The following is an 18633-nucleotide window of genomic DNA, read 5'->3' on the forward strand; positions in this document are numbered from 1 at the left end:
AAAAGCATTCATTCATGGTAAGTGCATTTTATTTTATTCTTAATGTTATGTTCATTGTTTTTTTAGTATGAACTTCTGTCATTATTGTTGTTTTTTTTGAATTGTTTGAAAATTATTTTAGTTTATTTCATTGATTAGTGCATAGTGCCTAGATTGCACAATTCGTAGATGTTTCTTAAATTTGAAACAGAATGCTGTGTACATGGTATTCTTTGAAATTTATTGTTGTTGTGTTAATTTATTAAAGGCGAGGTGTGCGTAGTTCGTAGATTCTTTCGCTGCCTAGATTGTGCAATTCGGAGATTCTTTTCAAAGTTAAAACATATCACTGTGTGCAAGGATTCTTGTAAAATATTTTTGGTTAGAAACTTTACGTTTTTGCTATCTAAATTTTTGGGGGGGGGAGAGTTTTAGCTTAAATTGTGTGTTCAAAATGTGGTTTTTGCATGTGCGCAAACCTCGTTTTTAGAAACATTTTAGGCTTAAAGTTCAAAATGTAGACAAAAAAACTTAGAAAGTATGATGGCACCGTGGAGTTTCTCGCCAAAAATTATTGGCGAGAAATTTGGCGACCTCAGGGCGCATATAAGAGTAGTTCCTAAAGTGAATTGTTGGGCATTAAAATAACACAAAACAAGAACTAAGTATCATACTTATTTAGAAAAGGTACAAAGAGCAAATTCTATATAGACTAAATAAAAATAATATTCACAGGAAAAGTGCACAGCACAAATGGATGAGAAAAATACACATGTAAGAATAAATTTTCAAACTGATACATATTCAAAAGAACTGCATGACGAACAGCAACAACAAACTAGCTACACACAGAAATGGCATTTTTCTTGAATCATTAAAGTTGGCACATAATCAGATAAAATAAATATTTTCACACATAAAAAGCAGACTTTTATCCTACAATATAAAAAAAAATTCAGTAATTAAGATCAGAAAATCTTTTACTTGGCACATTTACTTGAAATTTTCTCAAAAATTTACCAGCAAAAACTTGATGAATCTCTACATGAGCTAAAGAAAATATCACATTCAACTTGAAATGAGTTCAGTCAGAAATTTACCAGCACAATAAAAAGAGACATGGAGGGGAAAAAAAAGAATTTTTATATCTACTCCAAAAAAAAAAAAAATGCAGAATGAGCAGCAGCAACACAAAACAAAGTAGACAATTAAAAATAGTAATTTTAATGAATCGATCATTAATAATGAAATTCTGGGCATATACCACATAATCAGAGATAAAAGTACAAATTTTCATACATAAACAGCAGATTTTATCCTACAATATGATTCAGTAATTAAGAGCAGGTAATATTTTACCAATTTGCTAGGCCAAGATCTTACCATCATTGGTTCTAATGCATTTTTCAACAAACAGCATTACACATCTGTCAAATAAACTGCATTAATCTGCAAAACAACACATTAAATTAATACAACTAATTAACATATTGGCTCAAAAAAGGCATAACGAAGAGTAACTTCTACACAAACTCAGCAAAAATGGCACATTTACTTGAAATATCCTCAATTAAAAGTTTACTAGTAAAGCTTTTACATGTGTTAGAATTCTCGTGGTTACTTAAAAAAAAAAATGGAAACAGTAATCTCTACGCCACTTAAATGAAAATGGCGCATTTATCTAAAAACACGGAAATCGGCCAGAAATCTACCAGCACATAAAACAGAAAATGAGCATGAAAAAATATACGCATGCAAAAATTACCTTTCATATTTCATAATAAATATAAGATATAAAGCAAACACTTACCAGAGAAATAGAAACCTTGGTTATTTGACGAATAACCTGAAATTTGCCATTGCGCACATCTAAAAACAAACAAATTCAAATTAATCAAGCAAAATGTGTAAATTTGGAAAACAAGGTATTAAAAATTTATGGTAGAATTTTAGCATACTTACGGATCAGAAACAGTCCACTCTTCAACCACAGTTCCAGAAATAAGAATGCGTCGATGACGCCAAATTACTTGGCGAGAAAGTTATTAGTAGATCTTCATGCAACCCAGAGAATCTCGTAACTCCTCCCATTTTTCCCCCTTTTTTCTCGTGAAGATAACCTGTCAACAACGAATTCCACGTTTCTTGTTTTAGTAGTTGTTTTAATATATATATATATTTTTTTTTTTTTTTTTCAAAACTCTTAAAATAAGAAAGAAATATAAGAAAATAATAAATATATGTTACCTCTTGGAACCTTTGAACAGAGAACTTTTCCTGATTCTTGTTTGGAATTGTATAATTGTAGTTGCACCATTATTGGGAAAAAAAATCTGCTTAACTCGCTACTGGTGATCGTGCAATGGTGTACAGTGTAAGCTAATATTTTTTTTTTTTTAAATCAAAATATAAAACATTGTTTGTCAGTGGTCTGTGAGTACTAAATTGTCAATCATTTTCATAACATATTAAATCTAATTTATGTGATGGATATGGAAATAGACATAAGCGAAAACTGGGCATGCGCTAGACTAGACTAGAAAACGAGGGCAGCCGCTCGTTGTTTAAAATTTTGCCATCCTGAAATTTGCATAATTTTACTCTGACTTATACTCAACGCCAGTAAGGTTACATAAGTTTAGAATAAAGAACATTTATTTTCAACATCCCCTAGATAGAACCAACAATGTTTCCAAGAGTGTCTAGAAAGGTGTTGTTTGAAACATAGGTCCGGCGCTAAACTTTTTCCGTACGATGCAAACTGTGAGACTTCTCTGAAATTTTGCCCACTGGTTTCTTGTTAAATTAATAATAATAATTATAATAATCAGCCCAAATAATAAATTTTGCTGCACAGTGCGGCCACGCCGTCCGTATAGAACTTCCTTCTTTTAAGATACATGTAGGGAATTTAACTCGTTAAATATTATCGTTCCTCTTTTTTTCATAAACTAATGACTGAAAAATTTCTATAATGTTCTTTATTAATTCGGAGAATGGGATTTTGTTTGTAAAAAATTTCTTATGAGAGTAGTTGCATGGGAAGAGAATAACCTTCAGTGTAAGCTAGTATTTGTGAGTTTTTAGAAACGTTTCGTTATTGAATTTTAGGCTGACTGACTACAGAGCAACTTTAGTTAATAAAGGAAATGTTCCACTCCTCATAAAATGAGAATTAGAAAAAAGCAGACTGACCAGACGTAATTAATATGCTCAAAGAAGAAGCTTGTTAACATTTATTAAAAAAAATTTCTGAGCTGGAATTTTATTTGAAAACAGCTGTGCTATTAATAATGTCTCATGCAATTAAATTGGTGACAACTCGGAAAAAGCAGTCCCCAATTCATGGTCCCTATAACCCATAAGTACCAAAAATAAAATCTGGTACATCTCTGATTTATGCTTACTAATTTATGATTTTCTAATAAGGTAGATATCCTAGAATTGTTAAAATAGCTAATAGTAGTAGATCTCATTTTGAATACATTGTTAAAACTAGTATCATATCTAACTATTAAAATAGTTCATGAAATAGATGTCTTTAATAAATCTGGAAAAAATTTTTAGCATAAAAAATATTAGTTTTGCATTTCCTTACATAATAATTATTTATTCATATAAATATGATAATATGAAAATTATAACATTTATATGAATAAATCATAAATCTTAAATATATATTTATATAATGTTTTGGTGATTCTTCAGATTATGGTAACTTGGCGAAAATTTAGCGACCAACACTGCTACAGCAACCTGCTAGTTTTTTGGGGGGGGGGACACTATTTTGTTTTCAGGAAGTAAAGGCCTTTTTTTTTTTTTTTTTTTTTTTTTTTTTTTAAACTCAACATTTTTTCTAACAATCTGCTACCCGAATTACGCTTATGCTAAAACTTTTATGGAACAAAAGTCTTAATCATGACGAATATTAGGTGCGAAATTGGGAGAAAGTGCAGAATCGCAAACTGCTTGCCACGTTTTTAAGAATTGCACATACACGTCAACCTATTTTCACTTAAAAAAACATCCCAGAATTGCACAAAAATGGCATTGTGCACACTATTGACTTTATCCATGTACACATCGACCTATTTTCACTTAAAAAGTCAAAGAAAATTGACAAAAATTCTTCTTACTCTTGTAAAAAGCGCCAAACAAATAAGTGGACGATTCTGCACTTTGAAATTGTTTTTCGAAAAATTGTTTCTAAGCGAAATTGAGCGGCCGAACGGTAAAGTCGCTGAACACTGGTAGTTCAGTCCGAGGTTCGAATCCCGCGAATGGGCTGGCTGCATGGGTGTTTTCGTGGTTTTCCCCATGTGTAACGTGTATACGAGCCAGTTTTCCTTAGAAAGTCCTCCACGAAGGCATCCCTCCTCTTAGGCAGATAGCCCTCGAGGCTTTGCCATACTCACAAACACACTAAGCGAAATTGTTTCTAAGTGCTTATTAGCTAATATCCTGATTGGAATTTTCCGGAAAATGTCACATTACATGTCTCATGATCTCTCATTTCTCTGAGACAAAATAGTCTGTGATTCGAACTGTGTACTTCTCAGATTATTGCTCAAGTCCTAGCTAGTAACCTTTATTGCTTTACCAAAATGTCGCCAAACTACCTGTTACCATATTCCAAAAATCAGCCAATGAGGTATTCATAGTAGTTATTGATGCAATGTTATTCATTGTTCAATACATCAAAAGTTTCACCCACTGTATTCTATACTACAGAATTATTTACAGTTAAACATATTCTGTAAAAACTGTTTCCTACGATTATTCCAAAAGTTTGCATAAATTTCATTTCTAAAGTGATATTTCAATTATACTTTTAATATGGAAAATTGGGTGTTGTCATTTTTTAAGAAACTTACTTGCAAATAAAACTAATAAAATTCGTTGTATATTAATAAAGTGTTAAATTAGAAACAAATGAATTTATGCCCATGATGTGGTTTAAGTGCATTTATTCATTCATTGAATTCAAAGAAATAAATACTCATATAAAATATTAAAACCATAAATTATTTTTAAAATGCATGAAAAATTTATTTCAAACTCTATTTATTTTGAAACACTAGAATGATTTCTATAATTAAGCCCAAAGCTCCATGCATTTTTTTATGAACCTATGTATTGGCTATACAAAGGACAAAAATGGAATTTTAGATAAAATATAATATATGAAAATGCAACAATATTAATGTTGCAAAAGTTCACAATTAAAAAATTCTGTAGAAAGAGGAAGATGAAAAGAATTTTTTAAAGATCTATCACAATGTGTGAATTAATATGTATGGAAACCAAATAGAATCAACTTTGTTTCAGCAACTCTATAAGCTGTTTATAATTTGAGTCTATAATAATTTTCCAGTGAAGGCTTTCTAGTTACATTTGCTAAATATGTTAACACTGATTTTTAGTCATATGCCCAGCCATACACCTCGCTGTATTATTTTCACATGTCTTGATAAGAAGTTAACTTTTCTTTCTGTTAGAAGCAAAGGGATTAAATAACTTTTCTAAATTATATAACATTTTATGAATTTTATTAAAATTCTATAAGTTCAAATGTAAAATAACAAAAGATATCTAATAATTTTTGGTTACCCTAATTTTAGGGTGCCTCTTGGATTATCGACAAGTTGTTGCTTCAATTATCACCAAATTGTTGTTTCATTTATTGCAACCCGAATAGTTGAATGTTATGGAAACCCTCTTATGGCGAGATTGGTTGCATGATTGCAGTGAATTTGACTGATAGGAAAATATTTGTAGGGGCTTTTGACTGATGGAAAAATGTTTGTAAAGACTTTTTTCTGCATTCCGTATTGTGGCTTTGCATCGTAAAATGGCTGGTGGTATAGAACGAGAGAGTAGAGGATTTTTTTTTTTTTTTTTTTTTTTAAAGTGGTTGAGGGCAAAAGAAAAGGAATTTTCTTGGATGCAGTTCAAAGGAATTATAAGTATCCTGTTTGTACAAAGGAAATGTGTATGGTCAAATGTAAGGATCGTTTAGATAACTTTCAATGGGTTTGTCACAAGAAAGGTTCAAATGCTTATCATGTAAAGTGTTCCATTAAAAAGGAAACACGGTTTGAGGAAAGTTTTTCGATGCTGTTAAGGAATTTTGTATACGGAAGACAAAAAAAAAAAAAAAAAATTAAATAAGGTAAATGGATATTTTCTTTGTTTAGTGAGTAGATGCGATAGTACTGCGTAGTGCTTTTTTTAATTTTTTCCATTGTCTAATTTAAAATATAGTTTATTGGGATTATATATTTTTTGTTTGGCTCTAGTGTAGAATTGGTTGCTCCTTTGACTTTGTAAGTGAAAATAGATCAATGTGTACATGGACAAAGTTAATGGAAGGTGCAATGCCACGTTTGTGCAATTCTCTGATGTTTTTTCAAGTGAAAATAGGTCAGTGTGTTCATGGCTACCGAGTTCGTGCTTTTCTTTGACTTGTCATTTTGGTTTTGTGTAGCGCTGCTATACAAAGCCAAAATAACATGTCAAAGAATTGCACAAACTTGGTGTCCATGTAATTACAAAAATTGCCAGTTTTTCCCCAAGAGGCACCCGTAAATATATTTTTACCAAGACATTTTAAAAAATGCTTGAAGATGATGGGACTGAAGTCTTACATTGGGATGATACTGTCTCAATCATCAATTAATAGTACAGGGAATATCAATCAATAATGTGGTTTTAAGTTAAAAAAAATATGCCATTTTACCCATGAGTTGCATTTTAATTTCATGTCGTAGTGATTCAGAAAACACCTTTCTGTATTTTTGGACTCTGGAATCACTAAAGTCTGGACGATTCTGAATGTCACACTTTGTACTGTGTATATATACAGCGTGTTTGCGAAAGTCCTTAGTTAGATTTGTTTTCAAAACTGTGAAAAAAAAAATCATAGACATATACTTCCATTTACAAAAATATGGGTATTTACATATCATCATGTTGACCATTAAAGTGTCACCAAGCAGTATGTTTTAGATTAAATTATGGATCAGTGTGATGTAACAATAGTCTTAAAACATCTGCACTTGCATTTAATGTAACCCTGATTAATTATCAATAAGCCACCCTCTATTTTTATGAAAAAGAGACCATTAATGGTATATTTTTACCTTGCATTTAAAAAACAAAATTGCTGAAATTTGGGACTTCCTTTTATAGAGAAACAAGCTGTGAATTATTTTCTAGTTACATTTGATTTCTAGTTATAAGTTATTGAATCCTATCATAAAAAGTGTATATTAAAGGACATAATATGCTCATTTGAATATGGCTGACAAAAAGATAATAGATTGGAACAATTACCTGTGGGAAATTTGTACTAATAATGTTTTAAACAAAGTTTCCAGTAAAATTTTAGAGCCTAGCAAAATAGTAGAAATCAACAAAAGCATTTTTTGAAGGGCAGAAATAAAGTGGATTGAATACTGATTGTTTATTAAATAAAGAAATGTCAGTTCCTTCAAAATTCCTCAGGAATGATTGGTGTAAGTGTGGCAGGATCTCCACCAGCTTTCATGTTTAGCTGGAAGCTCATTTTCATGGTTGATGGCGTAATACATAAGTACCAAAATATTTTAAGTGATGCAAATATTCATTATTTGGCATTTTTAAATTTAAAATATCAGTTCTGTAAAAATTATAAAGTCTTAACTTTTTATATGCTTTCTTGGTCCCAGTACTGATGTTCTAGAAAATCCTGGCAGGCTTCAGTATTGCCATGTTACCAACACAGAACATTATTTTTATAAATAGTGTAGAATTGGGTGCCCCTTTGATTAGCGACAATTTAAAAAAAATTTTGGCGATGAAACCTCACTTCTGGTTACCATGATAGTTTTAACTTTGTTTTAGCTTCCTGATTTTATTTAAATGAAAATAGATTGCTGTGTACATGGACAAATTTAAGGCAGTGCGCAATGCCTAGTTTGTGCAATTCTAGGATTTTTTTTTTAAGTGAAAACAGATCAATATGTACATGGACACAGTGTTTGTGAAATTCTTTGACATCTTATTTTGGTTTCGTGTAGCGGCCATCTTGAAATTGTGCCTTCCTGGCGTCGATCTTGGCATAAAAAAAGAATCGCCAAAAACAAGGGGCACCTAATTGTAAACTTAGTATTTCTAATTTAATGAAATTTTGTAGGATTTTTAGATTAGGATTTTGAAGTAATAAAATTGCACGAGAATATTAATAATATGTTTCTAAACATTTCAAAATTTATAAATTATATATATAAAAATTCTTTGACTTGCCAGTTGTAACAAAATTACAAATAAATTAACTTCAAAATATGAAAACATGAAATAATAAAAAAATCTGAAAGCTTTCAGATTTTACATTATGCCCAAAGGGACTTTTTTTTTTTTTTTTAATTTTTTGCGTTTTACTTTATTTATTAAATGTTCTTTGCACTTAAACCACAAAATTAAATTCAAGAACAATATCACAAAATAATTTTAAAATGAGCATATTTTTAGAATATCCGATATACAGTCTCGCGCACTGGAGATAAAGTTTTTTTTTTTTCCCCCCCCTACAGTTTCGCCATTGCTAGCTTTGAAATCATTGAGTTTGTTAATCACAAATTCATAGAAGTGTTACAAAATATGAAAGTAATAATAAAACAAATTTAAAATTCCAAATTAGGGCTTCCAGATGCCCATATTCTGTGGTAGATTACGTTATTCAAAATTTGATGGCTCTAGGTACTGTTGTTTTATCACAATGCAAGAAACATACATACATTTATGCAGATTCTTCGTTATTTAATTTCTTTAAATGTAACACAGGGCAATAATATTTGGTGGCAACAATTTGAAAAGTGAACCAACATTTAAAGTTTTCAACGCAAAATGCCTAAACGAAATTGATAGCCCTTCTGGCTAAAAATTACCTGCTAGTTAATCATAAAAGAATATCACTGAAAGGCATTAAAAAAAACAATTTCAAATTATTCTTCTTAATTATTTATTAACTAACCTTTCAAGATAAGTTGAAAAATCATATCATAAATGTTAAAATGCCATTTAATCATTATATTCCATTTAAATATATGTCATTATTATATGCCATTTAATTTTTGTTTCATGGCAAGTCAAATTTTTATTCTGCTTTTTACGATGTGTATACAATTTTCCCAAATAGGGTTTGGGAGACCATATAAAAAGTTATATTTTTCATTTTATACGAAATGAATTTTTTTTTAAATTTAAAATCACAAAAACATGAATACTTCTATTATTTAAAACATTTTTGTGATCGGAAGTATATGCCTATAGCAATGGTTACAAAAATAAATGCTGGGTAAGAAATTTTGTAGACATGGTTGTGTATTCACTTTTATTTTGTTGAGAAAAGTGTTCCATCCTGTTAGCTGCTTTCATATTATGTATTTCGCATACATGCAATTTCAGTTTGAGATTGCTGATATAAGGAAGCCTAATCCGAACGATTATCTCCACAGAATAGCAGAATTATCTAAAACAGTACTTCTCAACCTTTTGACTAATGCATACCATCTAAACGACAATTGGAAAACTTCAGCACCACCACTACATTTTACAATGATTAGTTTTCAATTTCTCAATAGAAATTTGCCATTAGCAGAACCTATTTGCTATTTGTATTAAATATGCACTCATAAAAATATATTAGATAAAAAATCGGGTACCATTTTAATTATCAAAATTTAAGTTATAATAAGTCAATTTTAAAATTTAGTGTGAAATCTCCTCCCCCCAATCTACATCTCATCTGGAGATAACCTCACCTGCGAAAATCACAAAAGCCAGGCCCTATTTGGAATCACTAATAGAAATGGTAAGAGTAGGAGGATAACATCCTGCTTAATCACAAAGCAGGATGTAATATATATTAATATATATGTAAATATATATTAATCACAAAGTATTATAGTGCAGAATTCGGGCCTGTGTATGAGGGTTCAGTTCCTATATGTCTGGTCTTATTTCACTTACTTTTAATCTTAAATAAGGATCCACTTTTAATTTTGTTTTGTATTTATTTTTTAAATATAATATGGAAGAAAATCCTTGTTCATACAAATAAGTTGTGCAAAAAGGCAATAAAAATTTAGTAGCTGTATTTGAAATGCCTTTAAATTCTTTTTTTCGGTCCAGCCAAAAGTTAAGAAGTGTGTTATTTTTGAAATCTTCAGTTAAAATGTGATTATACAAAATTTCTATCAATTGTTCTTCTTTACAAGGTAAAATTTCAGGTGCATTTGAACAAAATGGATTTCTAATCCAATTTTCTTTTTCATAATCCTTGGAAAAATATATGTTGAAATTATTTATCAATGAAAAACAAATGATTTTTAATGTCCATTGCTAATTCTTTTATTTTCAAAGTATATTTGGTTAGAAAACTTTGTAAATGTGGTAAAAAGTATAAAATATTATTATCCAATTCTTTAATTATTAGGTTGAAAAAAATTTTTTTTAAATCATTTCATTTACTTTATTCCTAATGGTAAACAAATTAACACTTTGTCCTTGTGATCCTAAATTTAATTCATTTAAGTTTCCTAAAATATGAGCTAAATATACTAAACGTGTAAACTATAATTCACTAAATGAGCATTTTTGCAATTTAAATTTTAAATCACAGAGAAAAGTTTAAATATCTGATCAAAGTTAAAAAAGATGATTTAAAACTATGTCTTTTGATAACCACCTTACTTTGGAATGTGACCAAAGTGTTTCGTGTTTATTTCCCATTTCTTGGCATAAGATCGTAAATGTTCTTAAATTTAAAGCTCAGCTTTTAATAAAATTAACAATTTTCATGGCTTGGTTCAAAAAGATTTTCACATTTTCAGGCATTGTTTGGCTAGTAAAAGCTTCACGATGAATGAAGCAGTGAGTAAATTTAATTTAATTTGCGACTTTTTCTATGCGAGAAATAACATTGGAATGTTTTCCTGTTAAAGCTCGAATTCCGTCACTGTGTGCAGCAGTACACTTATTCTAAAGAATATCATTCTCAGGCATAAAATTGTCAATTACTTTGAAAATTTTATTTGCACTTCCTCTATTATGAAGAAATTCGCAAAATAAATACTCCTCGGCAATTTGTTTATCTCCTTCGAAATGTATCTAAACTAATAATTGAACAAAGTTCGTTATATCAGTACTTTCATCCAACTGCAGTGCGAAATGCTGTGTTTTACTTTTTTAATAAGTGTCTCTTTTATGGGATTGTTATGTAGAAATTCTAGTTTCAGGATTTTTTTCTAATTGTTTCTAATTGTAATTTCTAATTCCTTGACAGGAAATTGTTTGGCAAAATATTAGTTCGATGCAAAGCAGCATCGGAAATACGGGATAATAGGTAAAAAATAGGACCTTTTCGCTTTCTGTGTTGTAGAGACAATGAAATTGATTTCCATTTCCTTAATGAGGACCTGGCCACTGCTCGTGCTGCAGAAGTAGTGTTTTGATAAAGAATTTGTTCAGCGGTGTGTATAGCTTGAAGGGAAAGAGTGTTTATGTTTAAGTGGCAAACTTTGGAAAAAAAAAAAAAAAAAAAAGCCTTGAAGCCTTGAATAAGCTTTGAGTTAGGTGCCATTCATTGTTATGCATTCATTGATCTGTGATGCAAACAGAAAATGTAGACAAGCATTTTTATTGTTCATCATAGGAGACATTTTGTCGGGGTGTGATGTTTTTCGATTTTTCCAAAAAATAGGAAAGTATCCTGAGGTTTTCGCACGCTGTTGATAAAGAGGGACCTGCACCACCTACTATTATTTTTACGAAGTTATTACAGTCAAAAGTTGTTAATCCGGACTCGTCGGGACTTCGGCGATTCCGGATTATCGATTTTTCTGGATTATAGATCATCAGTTTAAATCTCGTAAGATGGCATGCAGAAATTCTAAAATAAAAAGTATGAAACCATAATTTATGAAATAAAGTACAATTATCATCTAAAGGGTATCAAAATTTACAAAAAAAAAAAAAAAAGCTTAATATTTATTTGTTTATTTTATTAAACATTTCTTTCAATGTAAGTTGTTTAAGTTGCTTCGTTTTGTGTGATAATACTTTCTCTTTAATTCTATAAACAGACATAATTTCTTGTTCAGTTACAAAGTTCCGCTGTTCAAGTCCCGTAATTGCTGTGCTGAGAATACCGACTAACTTGTCAATCGAAATTTTTTCGTTTTCACTAACCTCTCTGTCACCTTCTTCATGTCTTTATTCATTTTTTGCAGCAATTCCACTTTTTGTTTGATGGACATCGAAAAATACTTTCGTTTTATTTATAGATCCTTCGGGAGCTCCAGCATCAGAAATTCTATTTGACATAATCGAAAGTTCAAGTTTACTTTTATAAAATTGCTCTTACAGTCCGCAAAAAATAATAAGCCGGATCCAACTCAATGATTAAGGAACAACGTAATCATCAACATTAACTGAAATAGATAATTAGATAATTTTAGCTTATAGCGTCCGTTATACATAAAACATGCACGCAAAAACGTATTCTGCGCTTGCGCACATGCATATACGCAGTCGTAAAGATCTTACGTGCACGCGTAAACGCCTATGCGCATGTGTCAACGCGGCACATGCGCAGAAAGTTTTTAGCTTTGAGGTCCGGATTATAGATCATTCCGGATTATGGGTGTCCGACTTAACGACTTTTGACTGTATTGTCTGGAATAAGCTCGCGGCAGACTACGATTCGGCAATTAATTTGAAATGAGGTGTAGTTGTGTCGTTCGTTTTCTATATTTAATTAATAATTAGGTGAGGAGGTTAGAAGAGGAAGATTTTGGTTAAACCAGGGTTCTGTTTTTCTTCTTGTTTGACCTTGTTTGAGTTGGATGCAGTGATATGTTTCTTCGGAACTTTTCGAGTGTGGCTGGGTTTGTCTTGGGTACTGGATTTAAGTTAATGAAAAACCTAACCTGAAAATTGTAGAAAAGGCAGGCTTATTCTGAGATGGAGAAAGAACTTTTTATTGGCAATATCTAGAAATAAATGGCGTGAAAAAAGAAGGCAAAGTAATGTGATGATGACTATAGTGTATGTGAGATAGATGAAAACTTGCAGAGCAGTTTTGACCTCAAGGAAGTTGACCAGCAGTGGCGTAGCTAGAATTCCAGTGCCTGGGGACAACTGAAGAATTTGCGCCCCTTTCTGTGTACCAAGAATGGAAAAAATTTCATTAAAAAATTTCATAGCATCAATTTGGCGCTGCCTCGATGCTGCGCCCGGGGACAGATGTCCCCCCTTGCCTCACCCTAGCTACACCGCTGCTGACCAGCAGTATGGAATGATTAAGTGTGTAATGTAGGAGAAACACAAGAACACATAAATCACCTGAGAAGAAAATACAAGCTGTGTGATGTTCTCAGCTTGAGCTTCAGTTGCTGAGGCCTAAAAAGACGGTTCTGGACTCGTAAGATATGGGCTTCTGTTTTCCGACGTACCAAAAACAGAATGTCCCGAACTGATATTTAGTGTAAGAGAGAAAATGGTTCCATTTTACAAACAAAAACTGCTGTGTTATGTACTCTAGGTGACTGTATTAAGAACAAGTTTCATGTGTTCGTTTGCAGTGTGCCTTTTGGAAAGTTATCGTACTGCATCGCAAATCTATTTTCATCTTAATATGTTATTGTGATACATAGGAAAATGTATATAGAAAATGAATAATTTTGTGGCTAAGATTTTGAGTTTAATTAGAATTAATAGTTTCTGTCTACGACAGCTACAATTAAAGAATTGTAATTAGAAATATGTAAATCGAACTTAGTTAATTATTTGTAGTTATTTTTGTATCAACTTGTCATATTGTTCTTTTGTATACTGATTGTCGTAATGTTTCATTCAGATTGAGGATTAAATGTACTCACTCAATTTTATCAATTAGTATTATTCATGTTTTTTTGCACCAGTTTAAAATCCATTACACAACATTTGTGTTTTATGGCACCATTATAAATCTTCTGCACAACAGAATTTGCCATTTCATGAATTTGTTGACACTGTATCATTTAGTAATGTAATATTATTAAGTTCATTAGCCACTTTTTCATTGTTTAATGTTAAAAGGATATCTTTAGCTGCTGTTACCAATAGCGTGAGTCTGCCCAGTCTTTGCACTTCTTAAGCTTTTTCAGTTTAAAGTAACAAAACCTTTTATTACTTGTTTACTATTTCTGAACTCTGATAATTTCCTCTCAAAATATTCTTCAGATTTATCTTTTAAATTGGCATGCTTAGATTCAAGTTGTCTTTTAAAAAACCATGGAGGTAGGAAGTAAGAAGGAGAGGCCCTGACTGGTTTCCCCCATACACTGCTTTGAAGCACTGTTGATCCCTTCATGGTGACCAAAACATTTAGTGACTTAACATTAAGATCAATGGGTAAATCACAATTGGATGTAAATATTTTGTAATTACGTCATAAATATTGTATATATTTTCTTTTTCTGCAATATTTCATAGTCCTAAGTATGTGAAAAGAATACATTTTTAAACAGCATTTCATTCTGAACAGAATTAAATGCTAATTTTTCACAGAACAGTTTGTTCAGAACGGTGTAATATGAATAAAATATTTTCACAAGTTTTCATTAATTACATTAGAAAAAAATTTTTAAGATAATTTGATTTTATTCAGTTAAGATTACAAAAATGAAGATAAAAGTTTATTGTATTATTAATATTAAAATTATGCATTATTTCTCTTTTATTTATAGAGTTTCTTCATAAAATACTTTCTCAAATATGACATGATTTTTTAGCTTCTGAGGCATCTTTTAAATCGAAAAATCTAAGTGAATTTATAATTAATGCTCTATTCGTTCCATTTCAAATTAGGGTACCTTTTATTTTAATAGTGAAATATGTTAAATATTGGTGCTCATTTCCATGTACTTAAATTAAAAAAACATCTTTTAAAATTTGTAACTGAGTTATTATAAAATGTAAGTGAAAAATTCTTTTAATTATACTTATCAGATATTTTTTACCCTAAATTTCAACAATACATATTCTAAAACTCTTCTTCATTACTTCCTTAAGTGTACATCTCATAGAATTTGCTTTACAATACCTTTTAACAGATTGCTTTCTAGTATGAACAATTCTTGCTTAAATAGTTTAATAAACATATTTGTCAACAGGATTTCAATTTGTAGTATTTACAATTCAATGTTAAGGTTATTATATATTTAGATAATATTAATAATCATTATAAATTTAGATATATATAATAATTAGATTTCTTCACAGTTACTTTCAGAAGAATTTATGAATGAATAAATCTTTCATTTCACATACATTTATAAATAATTTAATAAATATTTACATATTTTGTTAAAGGCAGATACATGCTTTTTGTAAGCATATGCATAAATACCCATACATATTTCATATTTTTAATTTTCAGCATGTTCAAATCTTTAATTACTGTGCATTCACTATATTTGTCAAGTAATTTACAATATTTTTACATAAGAAATATGTATAACTATAGTTTGAATGAATTGCTTCATTTGCCGAATTCGCAAATGTATCCGACTTCTGTTCACACATTTGTGTAAAACTGTATATAATTTTACAAAAATGTGTAGTTACAAATCAAGGAAAAGTTAACTTATTGGCATATCTGTGTGTATAATTTATTGATTTTGATGCGGATTGCAGCTTTTGGTGGTAAATTTATTTTTTAATTAACCCAAATAAGTAAAAAGTGATTATTTTTCAGTTATGTAAAAATAAAATGATGAATTTAAAATGAGCTACTATAAAGCCTCTCCTCTAAAAATTTTTAAAAAGTACATATTGTAATATGTGAATGACAAAAAAATGTATTTTATTTAAACCATTTTGGCATTTGGAACATAAAATAAAAGTAGCAAATACTCTATTCAAGGGTATCGAAAGACATGTACAACTTTAAAGGTACATAAGGTATTTTTCATTCTTTAAGCATAACATTTTTGCTGAAATCTATACTTTTGTAGTTTAATAGCTTAGAATTTTATAAATAAAATTCATAGTCAAAATCGCTATTGTTAGGTATCAAAAAATAATCAAGATGTGATTTTTGCGTAAATGTCACTAAACTATACAAATTGCTATTATCCATTACACAATGAATGTTTCTTTAATCCGGAAGTGTCCCATTTTTCAGTTTGTATGGAGCTGTCGTGTGTAAAAAATACTGCCGAAGTTCTGTCAACGAAGTTTCTGAATGCAAACAAAAAACACCGATCTGAAGATCGAAGCCTCTAAGCAGTGCTTGACTCTTAATGCAGGGTTGGCCCCTCCTTCCTTTCTTACCTCCATGTAAAAAACAATGGTTCATACTTTGGTTGGATTATAGTTCACTGCAAACAACACATTGAGGTTGATGGTCCATTTCATCTCCATTCCAAATGATAAATTTCATTATATTATCTATAAACAATTTGTCTTTTCTTTTCAGTATTTTTACTACTACTAGTAGATTGTCCTAGATCCATCACTTGTGAATCATAACTTTTACGCTTAGACAGTCCTAGCCATTTTTCCATTTTGAAAATCTAGGTTTGTTTTATTATTTTTTCGCCAAATATTTAAATGCAGGATATATTACAAGTTCTTCAAAAACAAGGGACGATATTCTCAAATCGTGTAGAAAAGTAAGGAATACAAAACAACAAAAAGGCAAAATACCTACTGTTAACAGACAGCAAATCAACATTAAAAAAAGATTCTAATTGGAAATAGAGCAATATGATTGTGGAAATGGTGGCAACATAAAGTGTTGACATGCTAATAAATCGATCAAATCTGAAAGAATTAACAAGATACTGTTATTATTTTATAGGAATATATTTTTATGTCCTATTAAATACAGCATCCATTTCTATTACCATTTCTATTACTCCTTTTAAAATATCATTTATGAGAAATTATTTAAGTTTATAGCTAAACAGATATTTATAAAAATAAAAACAAATTATTTTGCTAAAGATTTATGAGCAGCTATTGACCAAAAAAAAAAAAAAAAAAAAAAAAAAAGGTCAGAAAACATAAATTTATGAGTGTCAGAGAAAAAAATTAAACAGGATGTTCGGTATTTAATTTTTGAATTTAATAGTTAATTAAATATACTAAATTTATACATGCAGTGTGTTTTTACACATATATGTAAATTGGTTATTAATTCTATTTTTATTATATTTAAAAGTATATTGATAAGTAAAAAACTTCTTTCATTACTGAGGATTTTCACAGTATAAACGTAAATCACAAAATGACATTAGTTAAAGAACATAAAATACCTAATTAAATATTAATATTAGAAAGAATATTAAGAATATCTAATTAAATGTTAATATTAGACAGTAATTAAATATTAATATTTAGAATATCTAATTAAATATTAATATTAGACAAAAGGAAATTACAAAATGACATTAGTTAAAGAACATAAAATTTAGAATTAATATATTTTACATTAGAATGATCTTCTATTTCAGTAAATTGAATCATGTTGTAAAATTAATTTAAATCAATTAGACATTCTTTAGAAATGGCACTACACAACATGAAAACCTTATGGAAACTCCCAGTTTTTACTTGTTTAACTCCCAGTTTTAACAGTTTTTACTTACGTCTTCCATTTTTTCATATTTCTACATTATATATTATATAAGTTGACTGCTAGTAATATATGTTTTCCTCCTGAATCATCGGTAAGTGTACATTATCAAGAACACTGAATGTATTTGCTTTATGGTAGAGGAGAGCAGGAATACTTTATTTTTACAGTTTAAATGTATTCCATTACTGATTTCTGTACTTTTTAGTTGGAGACACTTGGAGCCTAAGGAAAGATTCTGGATCTGAGTGGAAATAGAATTGTAACACAAATGATATGTGCAGTTTTTTTTAAATGAATGCTGTTTTATTAAATACAAAAAAAGAAATAAAAAATAGAGAAATTCACACATAACAATAAATAAATAATTGATTAATCTATATTTTAAGGGTGTGCCTTGGATTATCGCCAAGTTATGGTTTCATTTATCGCCAGATTGATGTTTCATTTCTAACTGAAGTTGACAGATTTCTATTACTGAGTTCTTGATACTGGAAGTAAATAACTGAGTAGCTTCTAGAAGTAATGGAATATGCTAACTATCAAAGCAAGCATCTGCTCTGTAAACCTTTCTTCTGATGACTGGTGGTTGTAGCATTATTTCAGTGCTTTCACAGTAGTAAAATAAAATTTCTTTTTGTATTTTTTTTTAACTGTTATTCTGTTAACAATGACATCTTTGTCTTAAACGAATTTCATCATAAGTATTTATTTATGAAAGACAACTGCCAAATTTTGTAACCTGTTGTGATGCATTTCTTAGAAAAATAATAATCAGCGTTTCAATGCAACTGAAAATCTTGGAAAGAAAATTATTGTAGTATTAATGTTTATTCTTCACTTTTATTGGCAATGACGTCATTATATATAGCTACTCATATGATGAAATAAACAAATTACTATATTAGTTAGTCAAAATGTGCCCAGACATCTCAGAGGGAAATTTTTATTTTGATAGTTCGTTTTGCTCAGAGCATTAAAAAGAATTT

The 18633-nt window shown here is 29.8% G+C and overlaps 1 protein-coding gene and 1 long non-coding RNA gene across 20 annotated transcripts in view; one reads left to right on the forward strand and one right to left on the reverse strand.

Annotated features, from left to right (window-relative positions):
* LOC118188301 (uncharacterized) overlaps positions 1-2085 on the reverse strand; it is a 59978-nt gene extending 57893 nt beyond the window's left edge. The window contains exons 1-3 of one of the 3 annotated variants that reach the window (XR_015043539.1): positions 1942-2085; positions 1790-1848; positions 1339-1428 (exon numbers count right to left, since the gene is read on the reverse strand). This is a non-coding gene — a long non-coding RNA (uncharacterized LOC118188301). The remainder of the gene's footprint in view (positions 1-1338; positions 1429-1789; positions 1849-1941) is intronic. The other 2 variants (XR_015043545.1, XR_015043547.1) reach the window with 2 other exon arrangements.
* The window catches only part of LOC118201136 (uncharacterized), a 385427-nt gene that overhangs the window by 16896 nt on the left and 349898 nt on the right, over positions 1-18633 (forward strand). For 5 of the 17 annotated variants that reach the window (XM_085825435.1, XM_085825510.1, XM_085825447.1 and 2 more), the window contains exon 1: positions 2095-2353. The exons of the other annotated variants lie outside the window; for them this stretch is intronic. Coding sequence is in view for 2 of the 5 variants with exons in the window: in XM_085825495.1 (XP_085681621.1) it covers positions 2342-2353 (12 nt within the window). In the remaining 3 variants the exon portion in view is untranslated. Of the gene's footprint in view, positions 1-2094; positions 2354-18633 lie in introns of those variants that run through there. 17 annotated transcript variants of the gene reach the window in all.

This window comes from Stegodyphus dumicola, chromosome 1 (genome assembly GCF_044657685.1).
Source record: "Stegodyphus dumicola isolate Sdum_Otavi_A_Nest chromosome 1, ASM4465768v1".
NCBI classification, from domain to species: Eukaryota; Metazoa; Arthropoda; class Arachnida; order Araneae; family Eresidae; genus Stegodyphus; species Stegodyphus dumicola.